The sequence below is a fragment of the Pan paniscus genome, chromosome 18, assembly GCF_029289425.2.
Source record: "Pan paniscus chromosome 18, NHGRI_mPanPan1-v2.0_pri, whole genome shotgun sequence".
Taxonomy (NCBI): Eukaryota; Metazoa; Chordata; class Mammalia; order Primates; family Hominidae; genus Pan; species Pan paniscus.
In genome coordinates this window covers 75,956,154-75,973,823 of record NC_073267.2, presented here as the reverse complement: position 1 = coordinate 75,973,823, position 17,670 = coordinate 75,956,154, and the positions used below count along the sequence as shown (strand labels likewise).

At 46.4% G+C, this 17,670-nt stretch overlaps 2 protein-coding genes across 3 annotated transcripts in view; one reads left to right on the top strand and one right to left on the bottom strand.

Moving 5' to 3' along the window:
• TK2 (thymidine kinase 2) overlaps window positions 1-9,000 on the top strand; it is a 101,527-nt gene extending 92,527 nt beyond the window's left edge. Inside the window, exon 10 of the mRNA XM_055100295.3 lies at window positions 1,270-9,000. The gene's annotated coding sequence lies outside the window, so the exon portion shown is untranslated. The remainder of the gene's footprint in view (window positions 1-1,269) is intronic.
• Window positions 1-17,670, bottom strand: part of BEAN1 (brain expressed associated with NEDD4 1) — a 77,395-nt gene that overhangs the window by 33,321 nt on the left and 26,404 nt on the right. For both annotated transcript variants that reach the window (XM_063597624.1, XM_034940357.3), the window contains exon 3: window positions 1,467-1,727. In XM_063597624.1, coding sequence (XP_063453694.1) covers window positions 1,467-1,727 — 261 coding nt within the window. The remainder of the gene's footprint in view (window positions 1-1,466; window positions 1,728-17,670) is intronic.

Here is a 17,670-nt window from a genome sequence, read left to right as displayed (position 1 = left end):
TTGCAGTGAGATTATGTGCACAGACAGCGCCAGGCACCCAGCAAGCACTCCTTACTCACTGGCCATTACTACCAGGCGCCTGTTCACCAGCTCCAGCTACCCATCAGTCCCCTCCTTAACCAGTTAACTCTGAAAAAGGACAGGAAATACCCCAAACCTGGCTAATCAGGGTGTGTCTGGGAGGGGGAGGAGGGGCCCCAAAGGCCAGGGCTGATCGGATCCAATTCAATCTATTTTAAAAATGTTTCCTATCTTTTCCCCAAGCTTTTCCTGCCTTGGAGGGGGAAACGCCTCAGGTCTGGCCATGGCTCTGGCTCCTAGGAGGTTGGCATCACTTCACCCTGCAGTGTGAAGGGTGCCTACTGTTGTTAAGTACCTCCAAGGTCCTGCTTTTCTTTTCCCTATCTGGTGGTGGCCTTGGACCTAGGCAGAGGCCCCTGAAGGCCTGTGGATGGTGATTTGGGAAGGAAGAGTCTGGCTTTTTCCTGCCATTGAAAATTGTCTGAGAATGGAATGCAATTGAATTTTTTCCTGCTGCCTTAGACAGCTGGCCCCTTCCAGGAGTGACACAGTCAGGTGGCTGCGTTCTGTAAAAAGTTCAGGCATTCTAGTCACATGCACAGATTTGGGACTGGTCACCCAAGAATTAGCCACCAACTCTGTTTAAGGGTGATCCCAACAACTGGGAGACCCTCAGATCAGTTCTATTTGCACTCTGCTGACTCTCACCAGGGATAGTTTTATTCACTCATCATTCATTCCGTAAATTCACCCATTCACTTATTCATATATTCACCCCCATCAACCCATCCCACTGCCCACCTATTTATCTTTCCATTCCTCCACTCAACCCTCCCTTCCATCTCTCCACTCAGGCATAACACTCAATCCACCCATCTATCCATCCCTCCATTTTCTCATTCATCCATCCTTTCATCTACCCATTTATCCATTCATACTCTCCACCCATCCATCTCTCCACCCATCCACTGACTCTTCCACTCAACCTCCATCTATCCATCATCTCACTCCTCACCCATCCATTTTCCTACGAGTCCTTCTCCCTTCTCACCCATCCATTCCTCTCTTCATTCATCCACTCATCTCTCCACCCAACCATCCATCCATCCATCCATCCATCCATCCATCCATCCATCCATCGAGACACCAGATGGACCAGCCCTTGGTGCAGCCTGGACCAACAGTGGCAGGGGAGGAGTGACACACTCTCCCTATGACCTTCAGCCTCACTCTGAGTTTCTCTCTTAGCAGTCATCTGGGCCTCTCATGTCACCGAGAACATTATGGTGGGCGCCTGTGAGCTCTTCCTGACCACCCAAGACTTCTAGGATGCTTTCCCGACCACCCTGCTCCACCCAGGGCAGAGTTGCCAACTCCTTGATGCCTCCTGTGTTGCAATCGCAGTCAGATGAGGTCCCAGGGCCCCAGGGTGGGTGGCAGCTCACCGTAGCCGTGCTCGTACTCTCGGTGTCGATGCCGGCGGTGGTGATGGTGATGGTGGTGGTGGTGGTGGCGGTGGCGGTGCCGCTGAAGCCGGGCCTGCCTGTCCCTGCGGATGCTGCCCACAATGATGGTGATGCAGGAGAGGATGATGACCACACCTATGACGGCACTCGCCACCAGCACGGGGGACACGAGCAGATGGCTGTGCTCCGAGCTCTCTGAGAATGTGGGGTAGAAGTAGCTGGTGCGGTTGTATCGTGCTACTGTGGACAGAGAGAGAGGACACTGAGCTGGAGCCCAGGCCTGCCACACCCCTTCCTTCTCTGCCCCTGCTGCCCTGTGAGCTGTTGCTCCCTAAATAAATGGAGGAGGGTCTGGGCTCAGGCCCACGGACTCTATCCTGGCTGCTCCTGGGAGGGAGAAGGAGAGCAGAGCAGCGCCTCACTCCGCTGCCTGCAGGAGCCTCTGGTAGTGAGGGCTGACTGTCCCTCCTCTCCTCTGAAGCCTCTGCCCACAAGCTGAACTACCTCACAGATAGGAAACGGGAAGCTCAGAGAGGGCAGTGGACTTGCCCAAGGTCACCCAGCAAATTAGTGGTAGAGCTGAGGCTTGAATCCAAGACTCTTAGAGCTAGACAAGTTGAAAGGTCAACATGATTTTACCAATGTTTTAGGAAGCAGTGGGGGATGCACAGGGGGACAGAGTATGAGTAACGATTCTGCCGGCTTCAGGCAGGCCTGGGGCTGTGGGCTGAAATTGACCCAGATGCGTCAGGGGGTTGGATCAGATGAGAGAAGGTTTCCCAGAAGAGGTAAGGCCAAGGTGATCTTGGAGGGTGAGGATGAGTTAGCTCAGTCAGGGAAGGCAGGGAGAGGCATTCCAGGAGGGACAAAGGCACAGAAGGGTGGAGGGGACTTCCAGGGAGGATGTGGTGTGGTGGGAGCACGGGGAGAGTGCAGGAACCTTCTCCAGGACTAACAGCTGGATCCTTGAGAGCCTACGGAAAGAAGCTCCTGGGGACGGGTGGCTTAGTCCTCTCACCGGAAAAGATGCTGGGGCCTTGGGAGCTGGGGTCCTGGGGAGGGGTCAGAGTCAGCTAGGGGCAGCCATGGGCACCCACTGCCTCACTTGGACAGTCAGCTCCTCATTAGTGAGTGTCTTGGAGTGTCACTGAATTCCCTCCAACTCAGCCCTGCAACTCAGGATGCAACTTTCTCCTTTCACAGATGGGTGGACTGAGACTCAGCGCTGGTAAGTGACTGGCCCATGGTTGCTCAGTTACTCCACAGCAGAGCTAAGCTAGAACCCAGATCTGGCTTCAAAGTCCAGTGCTTGCTCTCTTGCCCTCAGTGCCTCTCCTGCTCTCAGTGCAAACCCTTCCTGAGGCTGCCAGCCGGATCTCTGAACAGCAGTAGGGAGCCAGCTTCAGACATTCAATGAACCACAGGGTCACGGGCAAGCACCAGGAAGGTCAGATCTTTCGTAGGCTCTGTTCTGAGAGGGGTCCCCTTGCACGTTCTCCCAGAGCCCATGTTCAAGCCCCAGCTTTGCATTTGTTACATATGATCATGTCTGGTTTCCAGGGCTTGTGTTTGATCACTCTCTGTGTCCTCAAACTCAACAATGGGGCTGGGCACTCCAAAGTTTCCTAATGCATGTATTGAGTGAGTAGCTCCAGTCTTGAGACCAGATGGGGAAATGGCAGGGAGGCCTTGTGATGCCTCAGGAGAGTGAGGCCTCTGTCTTGGGTGGTAATCAAGGAGAGCGTGGGTGGCCACCTGCCTGAGTAGCTGTAGGAGGGCTTTTTTCCCAGGTGAGGGCCTGGCCATCTACCAATCAGAGGCTTGACACTCAGCTGTGATCGTTTCTCCTTCCCATACCTTTCTAGCACTGACCCCAAAAGCCTCAATCACACTCAACCTAGGACAGGAACAGGTGGTAAAGCACAAACTCGGGACCTTAGCTGGGGCTAGAAACATGCACTTGGGGCAGGTGTGGCCCATGCTGGTGGCTCTTGCAGCCTACTAGCCTTCATCAGGAGGCAGTGAGATGGAGGCTCTAGTGTCTGGGCCAGTGCGTCATCTCACTCTTGAGAGCCAAGCCTTTGCTGAAGTTCACTCTAAGACGCTCCCCTGGAGAGGCACGCACTGGAGTGAGGGAGCGCCCTAAGGCTTTGGTTGGACATGCATGCTTCCTGACCCTCCGATGTGAGAATGTGGGGTGTGGAGACAAGAGTGACTCCCTCTTGGATGCTGATATAGTTTGGCTCTGTGTCCCCATCCAAATCTCACCTTTAATTGTAATCCCTATAATCCCCACGTGTTAAGGGCAGGACCAGGTGGAGGTAATTGAATCTTGGGGGCAGTTTCTCCCATACTGTTCTCGTGATAATGAGTGAGTCTCATGAGATCTGATGGTTTTATAAGTGTCTGGCATTTCCCCTGCTTGTACTCATTTTCTCTCCTACTGCCCCGTGAAGAGGTGCCTTCCGCCATGATTGTCTGTTTCTTGAGGCCTCTCCAGCCATCTGGAACCGTGAGTCAATTAAACCTCTTTTCGTTATAAATTATCCGGCCTCGGGTATTTCTTCATAGCAATGTGAGAATGGACTAATACAGATGCTAATCTGCCATGTTGACTTCTGATTAGCCCTGGTCCTGTGAAAACCTCCTGATTCTCACTTTATTTACTGTCTTTAGCATAAGAACATGTCAGCCTTGATGTTATTGCACAAATTATAGGTTATGACGCATGTAGCATTCTTGCCTGTTCTGGAGGGCTGCCTTTAATTGTCTTGCATAGAGCATGTATACCCTTTCCCTGTGATATATAAGCCCTGGGTCTGGGGAGCAACAGTGTGGAGATCTACCTGTTTTGCTGCTCTCCAAGACTACACTTCCATCCTTAAGTTCCCCAAATAAATCACTCTGTACTGACAAATTGGATTTGTCTGCCTCACTTTGGTGATAAGTTAAAATGACATCACACTAAAACTTGTGAGATGCAGGCTGGGCGCAGTGGCTCATGCCTGTAATCCCAGCACTTTGGGAGGGTGAGGTGGGTGGATCACTTGAGGTCAGGAGTTTGAGACCCGCCTGACCAAGATGGTGAAATTCCGTCTCTACTAAAAATACAAAAAAATTTACCCGGGCGTGGTGGTGGGTGCTTGTAATCCCAGCTACTTGGGAGCCTGAGGCAGGAGAATCACTTGAACCTGGGAGGCGGAGGTTGCAGTGAGCAAAGATCGTGCCACTGCACTCCAGCCTGGGCAACAAGAGCAAAACTCCATCTCAAAACAAAAACAAAAACAAAACAAAAAACTTGCAGGATGCAGCTAATGCAGTGTTTAGAGGGAAATTTATGTATGTAAATGTCTACATTAAAAATGTAAAAAGATCTCAAATCAACAACCTAACCTTCTACCTTAAGATACTGGGAAGAGAAGAGCAAACTAAAATCTGAAGTGGGCAGAGAGAAGGAAATAATAAAGATTAGAGTGGAAATTAGTGAAATAAAGAATAGAAAAACAATAGAGAAAGCCAATAAAACCAGAAGTGTGTTTTTTTTGTTGTTGTTTTTTGTTTGTTTGTTTTTTTTTGAGACAGAGTCTCGCATTGTCTCCCAGGCTGGAGTGCAGCTGCAACCTCTGCCTCCCAGGTTCAAGTGATTCTCCTGCCTCAGCCTCCTGAGTAATTGGGACCATAGGTGTGAGCCACCACGCCCGGCCCAGAAGTTGGTTCTTTAAAAAGATTAACAAATTTGGCCGGCTGAGGTGGCTCACACCTATAATCCCAGCACTTTGGGAGGCCGAGGTGGGTGGATCACTTGAGGCCAGGAGTTCAAGTCCAGCCTGGCCAACATGGTGACACTCCATCTGTACTAAAAATACAAAAAGTTAGCTAGGTGTGGTGGCACACACCTGTGGTCCCAGTTACAGGTGTTACTACAGACCTTACAGAAATAAGAATTTTCGGGAATACTATGAACAACTGTATGCCAACAAACTGGATAACTTGGCTAAAATGTGCAAATTCCAAGAAATACACAAAGGTAAGGAAAAAGACTTAAAAAGAAACAGAAACTCTGGCGAGGCCTATCACAAGCAAAGAGATTGAATTATTAACACGAGAAAGTTCTCAGCTTCTTTTTCCAGAAAGAAAATCCCAGGACCAGATAGCTTCATTGGAGAATTCTACCAAAAGTTTACAGAAGAAATAATAACTTTAATGCATATAGGATTTCAGTTTGGGATGATGAGAAGAGTTCTGGAGATGGATAGTGTTGATGGCTGCATAGCAGTGTGAATGTACTTAATACCAGCAAACTGTATACTTAAAAATGGTTAAAGTGATAAATTTTATGTTATATATATTTTATCACAACAGAAAAAGCTAAAAAGGGAATAATACCAATTTCCATAAACTTTTCTAAAACATAGAAGAGGAGGGAACACTTATCAACTCATTCTATAAGGCCAGCCTTACCCTGATACCAAAACTAGACAAAGACATTACAAGAAAAGAAAATTACAGAACAATATCTCCTAGGAATATAGGTGCAAAAATCCCCAACAAAATACTAGCAAATTGGATCCAGTAATACATAAAAAGGATTATACACTAGGACTAGATACGATTTATCCCAGGAATGAAAGATTGATTTAACATCCAAAAAATCAATTAATGTAATATACCATATCAATAGACTTTAGGACAAAAACCACATGATCAAAACAGATACAGAAAAATATGACAGAATTGAATTCTCCTTCTTGATAAAATCACTCAACAAACTAAAAATAGAAGGGAACTTCCTCAACCTGATAAAGGGCATTTATGAAAGACTCACAGATAACATGGTGCTTCATGATGAAATACTAAAACCTTCTCCCTGTGATCAGGGTCTAGACAAGAATGTCCACTTTTGGTACTGCTATTCAACATTATATCGGAGATTCTAGCCAGGGCAATTTAGGCAAGAAAATGAAATAAAAGGCATCCACATTGTAAAGGAAGAAGTAAAACTACATTTGCAGATGGCATAATCTTGTACATAAAAAATCCTAAGGAATTCATTAAAAAACTATTAGAACTAATAAATTCAGCAAAGTTGCAAGATACAAGGCTGATAGATAAAAATCAATAGTATATTTATATGGTAGCAATGACCAAACCTAAAATGAAATTAAGAATGAAATAGAAGTAAATTTAACTAAAGAAGTACAAAACTTAGGCTGGGCGTGGTGGCGCACACCTGTAATCCTAGCACTTTGGGAGGCTGAGGCGGGTGGATCACCTGAGGTCAGGAGTTTGAAACCAGCCTAGCCAACATGGTAAAATCCGTCTTTACTAAAAATACAAATAAAATTAGCCAGGCATGGTGCCAGGCACCTGTAATTCCAGCTACTCAGGAGGCTGCGGCAGGGGAATCGTTTGAGCCCGGAAGACGGAGTTTGCAGTGAGCCGAGATCGCGCCACTGCACTCCAGCCTGGGTGACAGAGCGAGACTCTGTCTCAAGAAAAAAAAAAAAAAGTACAAAACTTATATTCTGAAAACTCCAAAAGATTTTCAAAAGAAATTAAAGACCCAAATAAATAGAAAGACATCCCATGTTCATGTTTCAGAAGACTAAATATTGTTAAGATGACAATACTCCCCAAATTCATCTGAAGATTCAACACAATGCTGATCAAAGTCCCAGCCTTCCTTGCAGAAACCGAAATGATCTTAAGCTGATCTTAAAATTCACGTGAAAATTCAAGGGACCAAACGTAGCTAAAATAACCTCAAAAGAAGAACAAAGTTGGAGGGGACACATTTCCTGATTTCTAAACTTACTACGGAGCTACTATGATCAAGATAGTGTGGTACTAGCATGGAGATAGACATATAAATAAATGGACTAGAATTGAGAGTTGAGAAACAGACCCTCATATTTATGGTCAGTGGATTTTCAGCAAGGGTGCCAAGACAATTAAATGGAAGAAAGAATAGTCTTTTCAACAAATGGTGTTAGGACAACTGAATGCTTACATTCAAAAGAATGAAGTTGGATTCCCTATATAATATACAAAAATTAACTGAAAATGGATTAAAGACCTAAATGTATGACCTAAAACTATAAAACTCTTAGATAAAAACATAGGGGTAAGTTGTCATGATTTTGGATTTGGCAAATGATTCTTAGATACGACACCAGAAGCACAAGAAGCAAAAGAAAAATAGATAAACATCAAAATTAAAAACTAGTGCAGCAAAGGACACCTTCAAGAAAGTGAAGAGACAGTCGGTAGAATCGGAGAAGATATTTGTGTATCACTTATCTCATAAGGGACTTTTACCTAGAATACGTAAAGAGCTATTACAACTCAATAATAAAAAGACAACCCAATTAAAAAATTGTCAAAAGATCTGAACAGACATTTCTCCAAAGAAGATACAATTGGCCAGTAAGCACATGAAAAGTTGCCCAACATCATTAACCATCAGAGAAATGCAAATCAAAGCCACAATGAGATACCATTTCACACCCAGTAGGATGGCTATAATCAAAAAGACAGATAATGCCAAGTGTTGATGAGGATGTGGAGAAATGGAAACCCTTAATAACTGCTGGTGGGAATGTAGAATGGTACAGCTGCTTTGTGAACACAGACTGGCAGTTCTCAAATGGTTAAACATAATTATGACATGATCCAGCACTTGCACTCCTAGGCATATACTCAAGAAAAATGAAAACATAAGTCCACACAAAAATTTGTACATGAATATTCATGAGTATTATTCATGGTAGTCCCGCAAAGTACATGGTGCACAGCTGCCTCTTTCTCATCCTTTAGAGCTTTCCTTAAAAGTCAGCTCCTCAGACAGGTTGCTCCTGATTGACCTCCACCCCACTATATATCATGCCATGTGTTTTCTTTGAACAGCAGTCATCACAATCCCTAAACATCCTGCTTATTTATTTGTTTACTTGTTTATTAAATTGTGATGTCTTTGGATTCCCTGTCCACCTCATTTGATTGTTAGATCTTTGAAGGCAGATATCCCATCTGTCCTGACTTTTTTTTTTTTTTTTGAGACAGTTTTGCTTTTGTTGCCTAGGCTGGAGTGCAATGGCGCGATCTCAGCTCACCGCAACATCTGCCTCCCGGGTTCAAGCAATTCTCCCGCCTCAGCCTCCCAAGTAGCTGGGATTATAGGCATGTACCACCATGCCCAGCTAATTTTGTATTTTTAGCAGAGACAGGGCTTCACCATGCTGGCCAGGCTGGTCTCGAACTCCTGACCTCAGGTGATCCACCCGCCTCGGCCTCCCAAAGTGCTGGGATTACAGGTGTGAGCCACTGCCCCTGGCCTTGTCCTGACTCTTTTATTGCATGAATCTGCAGCACCCATCAGGTGCTGGGCACATAATAGGTGCTCATTAAATATTTGTTGGGTGACTGAGTGAACTGCAGAGAACTTAGTTGGCTCTGTGTCTGTCTCTTCATTAGTCTAGAATTCAGTTTCTTCTCTATTTTTTGACTGATTGTGACAGCTTGAGTTTTGGATGAAGTGCCAACCTCTAATTTTTATTCCCTTGGCTACTGTAAACTAAAGCTTGTAATTTTTCTTCAAGACTCACAGAGAAAAGGTGGCAAGGTGAGGCTCTCCTCCATCTTTTTCTTGTAGGCAAATGGAGTCAGTTTAATTTGGCTTGTTTGACCTCAACTTAGGAGAAATCTAGTCCTTGTCTGGTGAATCTATAGCGTACCTGCCACCACTTTCTAAGTCTATGCCAATGGCAGACATTACTAATTGACCATGGTTCTCTTTCCAGTTCGGTTCAGAAGGCAGACTCGGCATCCTTCTCAACACAGCACTCCATGCTGTGACTACAACTGGCTAGAGCTGGTTATGAAATGGAGCTTTTGGCTACCACTCATCTAGCATGATCCCGGTTCTCCCTGCTACCACTCCTGAGCCAATGGCCACTCTGATTGCTCTCTGTCATGCGTCCTCTCACCTTCAGAGCCCAGGGCAGGACTTGGGAGTGTTAGGGACACCAGCCCTCCTTAGGGAGGGTAGTGTGAGGGGTTCACACTGCTGTAGAATAGTGGGCTGGCTCCAAGAATCTTGTCCCCGATGGGGCTCTGGAATGTCTTCTGACCCCAGATGTGGGTTGGGACACACTGGTCACCCCATGATCCCCCATGACCCCTGGCCATGGCAGGGTTGCAGGTGCTTAGATTGCAAACCTAGAGTTGGATGTGCGTGCATGTGTGTGTGTGTGTGTGTGTGTGTGTGTGCGTGTGTGCGCCTGCCTGCCCTGCACAGCACGCAGAACCTGCCTCTGGGACCAGCCCCATGGGGTCACCTTGAAGATGCCTCTCCCTTCACCTGCGTCAGCAGCAGATGAGAGCCTTGCCCTTGTCTAGCAGCACCAAGCTCATTACCAGCTGGGCGGGAGATGGCATCACCCATGCCTGCAAGATGGAGCCAGCTGGTGCAGGCATCCGCCTGCTTGGACGGCTAGGAAATTAATCTCCCAGTCACCACAACCGGCAGAGGTAGGCGCTGCTTTAAATTATGAGGGAAATTCTTCCAATTTCCATAACAAGGGCCTATTTTATCAAAAAGATAAATATGACTGCAGAGAAATAACATGATGACAATCCCCCTTCCCACCCCCGGTCTCCCTGTCCCCCTGTACCAGCTGCAGCAAGGATAGAAGATGAAACAAGCTTTGCCTCCTTCCTGGACTTTCTTCCCAAGCAGTTTCTATAAAGGTGCTCATGATCCAGTGGAAACCTCAAAAAAATAGGCTCTTCTCTGAGATACCACCTCCCCCCCAATGCCAGCATGAGTAATTACCATCTCCTGAGCACCTACTGTATTGCATGCCTTACACCATATGTGGTACTTGTCATGCACCACATTATCTCATTTAATCCTCATGATGGTCTATAATGGGATCCCCCAGTTAACAGGTAAGGAAACAGCCTCAGAGAGGTTAAGTAACTTTCCCAAGGTCACACAGCCCCACAGATAGAGACCTGGGTCAGTGAAAAACTGAAGCCCTGTGCTCTTAGCCAATATGCTATTCTGTAGCTACCAGGCACCGTGCACTGGGAGTTCTGGTTTCTTAAATCTTGTGAAGGGAAAATACTCTTCTCCCCAAAATGATGTTTTGCTTCTTCTGAGCCACTTGATATATAGCCAGAGCCAGCCATGACCTGGGGCTCTTCAGGATGAAGGTGTATCAACAGCTGAACATTGCGATAAGATACCAGGATTCCAGAGATGGGAGCCTGTGTGTCTCAGGAAGAGATGGGCCACAGCAGGCAGGTGCTTGGGGAGAAGCAAATCATCCAGGGATATGTGAGGACCTCCTGTTCTGTATCTGTTCTATCTCTGGGTATGTCCTAGAGATGTTCTAGATTGCAGGTAGGGACGCTTGGGTGATTTTACTGAGGAAGAACAATGATAAAGATAAGATAGCTCTCACTGACAGCACTTACTGTACATCCATCAGGCTCTAAACTCTTTTCATGCATGCTTCTCTCATTTAATCTTCACAGCAGCCCTGAGAGGTGGAGAGTGTCTTTCCTCCATCTTACAGAGAGGGAAGCTGAGCACAGAGCTGGTTAAAGTGGTGAGCCTGGAATGCTCTTTGCAATTCCTGAACTGGCACTCTCCAGCGCTCTGGTTCCACAGGGACTGAGAACGCCAGGAGGGTGGGGCCTGTCTCTCTCTCTCTTGTCACCCCATCTGCCTAGGATACTGGGCAGGGCCAGTGCAGAGAGGAAGCTCAGGAGCCATTTGAATTGGACCAGGGGCAGTCTGTGACTGGTTGCTTGGTGTGCATGGTGTGCCTGAGTGCATCCCAGGGGAGCTGCTCCCAGTCACCCATTGGCCCATCCTTCCGTCCATCACCCACCCAACCCCCACAGCCCAATCTTGGGATCCACAGACATTTACAAGCAGTGGCAGAGTGTCGGAACAGAGTAGGTGCTTTCAGCCAGAAGAGCAAGTCAGGACTTAAAATTAAAGAGTCCTGGTCTGGAATGGGCTGCCCATCAATGATAAATCCGTCTGGCAAATTCCATTATAGGAGAACCTTGGGGCCCTGCTGAGGACTTGATGCATTTGAGGAATCACAAGAGAGGAGGAGGCTGGAGAGAAGCCTGCTGGGGGCTAAGTTTGGAGGGGCTTGCAGGGACCATACCGTGAGGGGTCTTCAAGGTCACATCAAGAGACTGTCCTTTGGGACAGGTGCAGTGGCTCACGCCTGTAATCTCAGCACTTTGGGAGGCTGAGGTGGGTGGACCACCTGAGGTCAGGAGTTTGAGATCAGCTTGGTCAACATGGTGAAAACCTGTCTCTACTAAAAATACAAAAAATTAGCCTTGCGTGGTGGCAGGTGCTTGTAATCCCAGCTACTCGGGAAGCTGAGGCAGGAGAATCGCTTGAACCCAGGAGGCAGAGGTTGCAGTGAGCTGAGATTGTGCCACTGCACTCCAGCCTGGGTGACAGAGTGAAACACCACCTCGAAAGAGAAAAAGAAAAAAAAAAAGAGAGAGAGAGATTGTCCTTTTCCCCAAGGGCAAAGAGGGGCGTGGTCAGAGTGTTTTAGGAGAGCCTCTGGTTGCAGATGGAGGACAGAATGGGCAGAGGCAGGGTTCGGGGCAGGAGACCAGGGAGGAGGCTGCTGCAAGAGTCCCCATGAGCTTGGAACTCAGGCTAGAGGAAGCTGAGCCCACGGCCTCTGCCCTGCACAGAGGTGAGCACAGAGCTGAGCACGGCTTGGATGAGCACACTTGATGCCACAGAATGACACTGCAGGGAGTTCCTTAGCCTCTCCAATTAGTTGTCTTCTGAGCAGGCTTCAGAGACAGCCGTGGTATTATTCCCATTCCACAGATGGGACCCCAAGTCCCCTGACGAGGCAGGAGCGGTGCCTGGGTCCATGGGCCTCTGCTGTGCAAGGCAGAAGCCAGCTCTGGCTCCTCCAGCTTCTAGTCCAGGGCTGGGACTGGGAACTCCATGGAATCAGAAGGTCCTAAGTGCAAAAAGGTCCTTTTGCAGACCTGGATGTGGGAGTGAGTCTGGGGCTTGCTTCCTCTCTGTGTGGATACCATTGTCACTCTCATTTACAGATGAGGACATTTTGTCTTGGTGAGCTAAAGTTATGTGTTCAAGATTGCCCACCTGGTTTTGTGGCAGAGCTGGGGTTTGAACTCAGGTTTATCTGATAATTTATCAAATAGTAGCACAGAGCAGAAGGAGAGAGCAGGATTTTGTGGGGCTGAGGGGTTTGGGGGTGGGGGCCGGAGAACTGGGCTCTGTTCCTCGTTCTGTCATTCACTGTGTGATCTTCGGCATGCCCCTTGCCCTCTCTGAACCTGCTGGCTGTTTGAAGAGGCACTGATTATTCAACTCCCTCCAGGGTGGGAGGGGAGGGGGCCAAAAACTATGAGGGGAGGGAATGAGATCCAGACCTGTATCAGGTGGCTTAGGTCAGGGCTGGCTCCGGTGTGGGGAACCTGGGGAATATTAAGGGCAGGGAAACTGAGGCAGACCATCACTCCCAAGTCCTTGCTGAGTGTAGCATGGAGGCAGCTCCACAGTCATTCTGTCTGGGTTCAGGGAAGTGCTCTTTGCAGCCTGAAGCTACCTGAGCTGCAGTGACAAAGGGAAGGAACAGAGACGCAAAAGTGCTGACTCAGCACCTTCAGGCTGCCAATCCTGCCCACTCTCTCAGAGATGCTGGTTAGAGGGAGAAGGGGGGCCAAGGACTCAGAACTAATGGATGGCTCCTGTCACAAAAATTCCAAAGACATTTGTCACAGGTCCACTTCCCGGGCAAGTCTGGCCTCATCAGTACACTCTTCCTCCACTGCTGAAATGGACAGGGTGAGGCGTGGAGTCATTGGAAGGAGTGTAGGGAACATGACTCAGGCACCATTTTCCCTCTGTTCACCATTGGCTGGTCCCATCCTCTAAGCAGGGACTTCAAGAAGGGCTGGGGGAGGGGACATGGCAGGGCAGGGCTCATTGGTTTGGATACTTCTGAGTCTCCTCTGCTGCTGTTTTTTTTTTTTTGGGCAACTTTTTAGCTCACTTGCTGATATCTGTCCTCTGGTCACCAGGAGACTGATAGAGGGATGTTGGAGGTCTGGGGACAGGCCAGGGACATCTCAGAGAGGAGGACACAGAAGGGCTGGGTCTCGAAAGATGAACTAAGCATATCAGGATCAGTAAAGGGAGAGAAGAGCATGGGCAGGAACACAGAGGGGTGAGTCTGTAGGATGTCACCTTGATGGCAGCTGAACATTTGGATCATGGGGTGAGGAAAAGGATACTTGGTGTTCAGACTACTTTTTACAATGAGGATGCATCTCTACAAGAAGTCAACTAATGTCTTGTCCTGGTCCATGCCACCTGACATTTGTGGCATTGGGAGCGGGGCAGATTACAGTGGACAGGAGACATGGAAGGTGAAGTCATATACCTATTCATCAGTCCCTATTCAACAATCCTCCATCAATTCACCCAGCCAGCAAATCATCCATCCTCTCAGGCATTTACCTATCTATGCATCTACTCAACATCCACTCAATCATTCACTTATCCATCCATCCATTAATCATCCATCCATCCGTCATTCATCCATCCATCCACCCATCCCCTCACCAATACTCACCAAACACTTAATTCATGCCTGGATATATGCTAGACACTGGGAACACAAATATAAATAAGACTAAAATGGACCTCTCAAACTGGGGAAAGCAAGAGGTCCCACACAGCTGCCCTGGCACTGTTCCCTGCTCCCACCTCTGCTTCCATCTGTTTAATGTGTCAGAGTGAACAGGAGAGCACTTCACTGCCAAATAGAAGCTTTTCAACCATTGTGTTAAAACGTAACTGGAAAAATACAAGTGACCACCCACAAACCCTTAATGGTTCTATAAATGTAAGATGAAAGCAATTCATTCCACTATTAAGATACATTCTGCCACTTAAGTTTATTTAAATAAACTCACTAAGAGTAACGCACATATTCCTCTGTGTATCTAACTGCCTTAAGTTTACCACCTTGTCATCATTCACTAAGGTTTTAACTCCGGCTTAAAGAAGAACTTATTTATTGGCTGAAAAACTCACTGAAACAATTTCACAAATTACTTTTCCCTATTTCTGCAGAGGAAATGGCAAACTGGTTGACATCACAGAACCAAGCCACATTAGAATTAAACATTCCACTTGAACCCACACCAAGCTCTCATTTTCTTGCTAGAATAATGACTGGACTCAACCTGCTCATATTCTCTTCTCTTCCATCACCATCTAGAGTTGGCTCTTGGGCCATTTTCCACAAAGAACCCAGAGGCTTTTATATATATAATATAATGCCAATGGAGTTACTGTGCATGCCTGATAAGTAGGAGACAGTGGAATTGGGTTGAGAAGCAGATTCTGGGGGGGCTGGCTGGGCCCACCTACTGGCTAGGGGATTTGCTCCCACACCCCAGCTTGCATTTTGCTACTCAAAATCATGGCTCAGAAAAATGACCTTTGACTATAATATAGACTTTCCAGTAAGCTAGTGAATAATTGACATGTAAAATGTTAAATTCATGAATGCTGTGAATTTTCATCAGCTATCCCACCCAGGGGAGAGAGAATATTTACAAAGGATTGTGTGAAGGCCATGGCATCCACAGGCTGCTCTGCACAGTAAAGGTTTTAGTCCTTGGAACAAGTTCAACCAGCCTAGAGCTGTGTTCCTAGGCCACAGTGACTGAGCCTCCTTCCCAAGAATGAGCTTCCTGGAGTTGGGCTTTGCCTTATGCTCAGAGCCTGTGTTGAGGGGACTAGCTTAAGAAGTAGCTTTATCACAGCCAGGAGCAGTGGCTCACACCTGTAATCCCAGCACATCGGGAGCCTGAGGTGGGCGGATTGCTTGAGCGCAGGAGCTCAAGACCACCCTGGGCAATATGGTGAAATCCTGACTCTTAAAAAAATACCAAAATTAGTTGGGCATGGTGGCGTGTGCCTGTAGTCCCAGCTAATTGGGAGGCTGAGGTAGGAGGATCACTTGAACTTGGGAGGTCAAGGCTGTGGTAAACTGTGATTGCACTACTGCACTTCAGTTTGGGCAATAGAATAAGACTCTGTTTCAAAAAAAAAAAAAAAAAGTAGCTTTATTATAAGCGTGTTGCTGCAGGTATTGTCCACTATACCTCTCAGTATCCCTAGGTAAGGCTCCATGTAAGAAATTTCTCCAAGATATGAGGGCCAGGGAAAGCTTTTCTTTCTCCAAAAGAGCTACTTTCTCCTCATAGACCATGAGAATCATGTAACTGATCCACTTTGCTGTTTTGCTTTGGCCTCCAGGAAGCTCAGGGACACTCTGTAGCTCAACTTCAAAAGGAAAGGAAATCAGTCCTTCTTTGGCTCTCTGGTGCTAGTTAGCATCATTCAACACAGCCAATTTACAAATTCCCTCTGTGATTCAGATTTGGGAGAATGAGCCAACTTATGGTATGTGCAGGTCACCATTACATTACTTGCTGTTGTAGCTGTGAATAATCATCCTGATTTGGGGGTGTTACTTGCATTGCTCTAAAAGCTATTGGGAGAGGATGTACCCAGAAGTGGTAAATGCAGTGTTTAAGAGCCTGGCTTAGTGACACTGACCAGGGTATTTAACACCTATGTACCTTAGCTTCCTCATCTGTAAAAGAGTAATGACCACTCAGAGTGTTTCTGTGAGGATTAAGGGAGATAATTTAGCAGTCCATACATGCAACTATAAAGCTGGACAAAACTGTCAAAGTACCATTGCAGTTCCTGGAAATTGATCAAAGGCATACAACGAACTGAGAAGCACTTAGTATGAAAAAGACTGAATGTCAGGTAAGCACAGTGTGAACCTGTAATGTTCTTGCCTATGACTGCCTCCATACCCCTCCCCACCAGCTCTGCTCCCCAGTCTGTGAAAACCAGCAGCTTCCCTGCTACTGTTGGAAAGAGCCCATCCAAATGGATCACACTTTCTTGTTTCTTTGTCTTATAAAGTATGATCCATATTCAGGAAAAAAAAAAATAACAAAATAAAAAACCAAACCCAAAGCAAAAAAAAAAAAAAAAAAAAAGAAAGAAAGAAAAGGAAGATGTATGAATGGATTAATAACTCCACTTAAAGGGCAGAGATTGTCAGAGTAAATAAAAAGACAAGACCTACCTGTATGCTGACTGCAAGAAACACACCTGATTCAAAGACACAAATAGTTTGAAAATAAAAGGATGGAAGGAGATATAGCATACAAACAGCTTGAGTGGTTATGCTGATATCAGGCAAAATAGACTTTAAGGCAAGATATATATTTCTAGAGACAAAGACATTTCATAATGACAAAAAAGTCAACATATTAGGAAGACATAAAAACTATATATGTATTATATATGCACTTAACAAGCCCCCCAAAACATGAAGTAAAAACTGGGAGAATTGAAAGAAGATATAGATAATTCAACAATAATAGTGGAGATTTTAATGTCCCAATCTCAATAACTGACAAAGCAATTAGAAACTCAGCCAGGATACAGAAGACTTGAATGACGCTATCAACCAGTGTGACATTCATAGAAGCCTTCACCAACTGAAGATTACGCATTCTTTTCAAGTGCACATGAGACATTCTCCAGGATAGACCACATATGGGCCATAAAACAAGTCTCAATAGATTTAAAGAGATTTAAATCATACAAAATATGTTCTCTGACCACAATGGAATTAGAGATCCAAAATAGAAAACTATCCGGGAAAACCCCAACTACTTAGAAATTAGGCTGGGCGTGGTGGGCTCACGCCTGGAATCCCAGCACTTTGGGAGGCTGAGGCAGGAGGATCATTTGAGGTCAGGAGTTTGAGACCACCCTGGCCAACATGGCAAAACCCTGTCTCTACTAAAAATACAAAAATTAGCCAGGTGTGGTGGCATGTGCTTGTAATCCCAGCTACTTGGGAGGTTGAGGCAGGAGAATCATTTGAACCTGGGAGACAGAGGTTGCAATGAGCTGAGATTGTGCCACTGCACTCCAGCCTGGGCAACAGAGCAAGACTCTGTCCCCCTGACCCCCCCCCAAAAAAAATTAAACTACATGCTTCTAAATAATCTATAGGTCAAAGAAGAAATCACAATAAAAATAAAA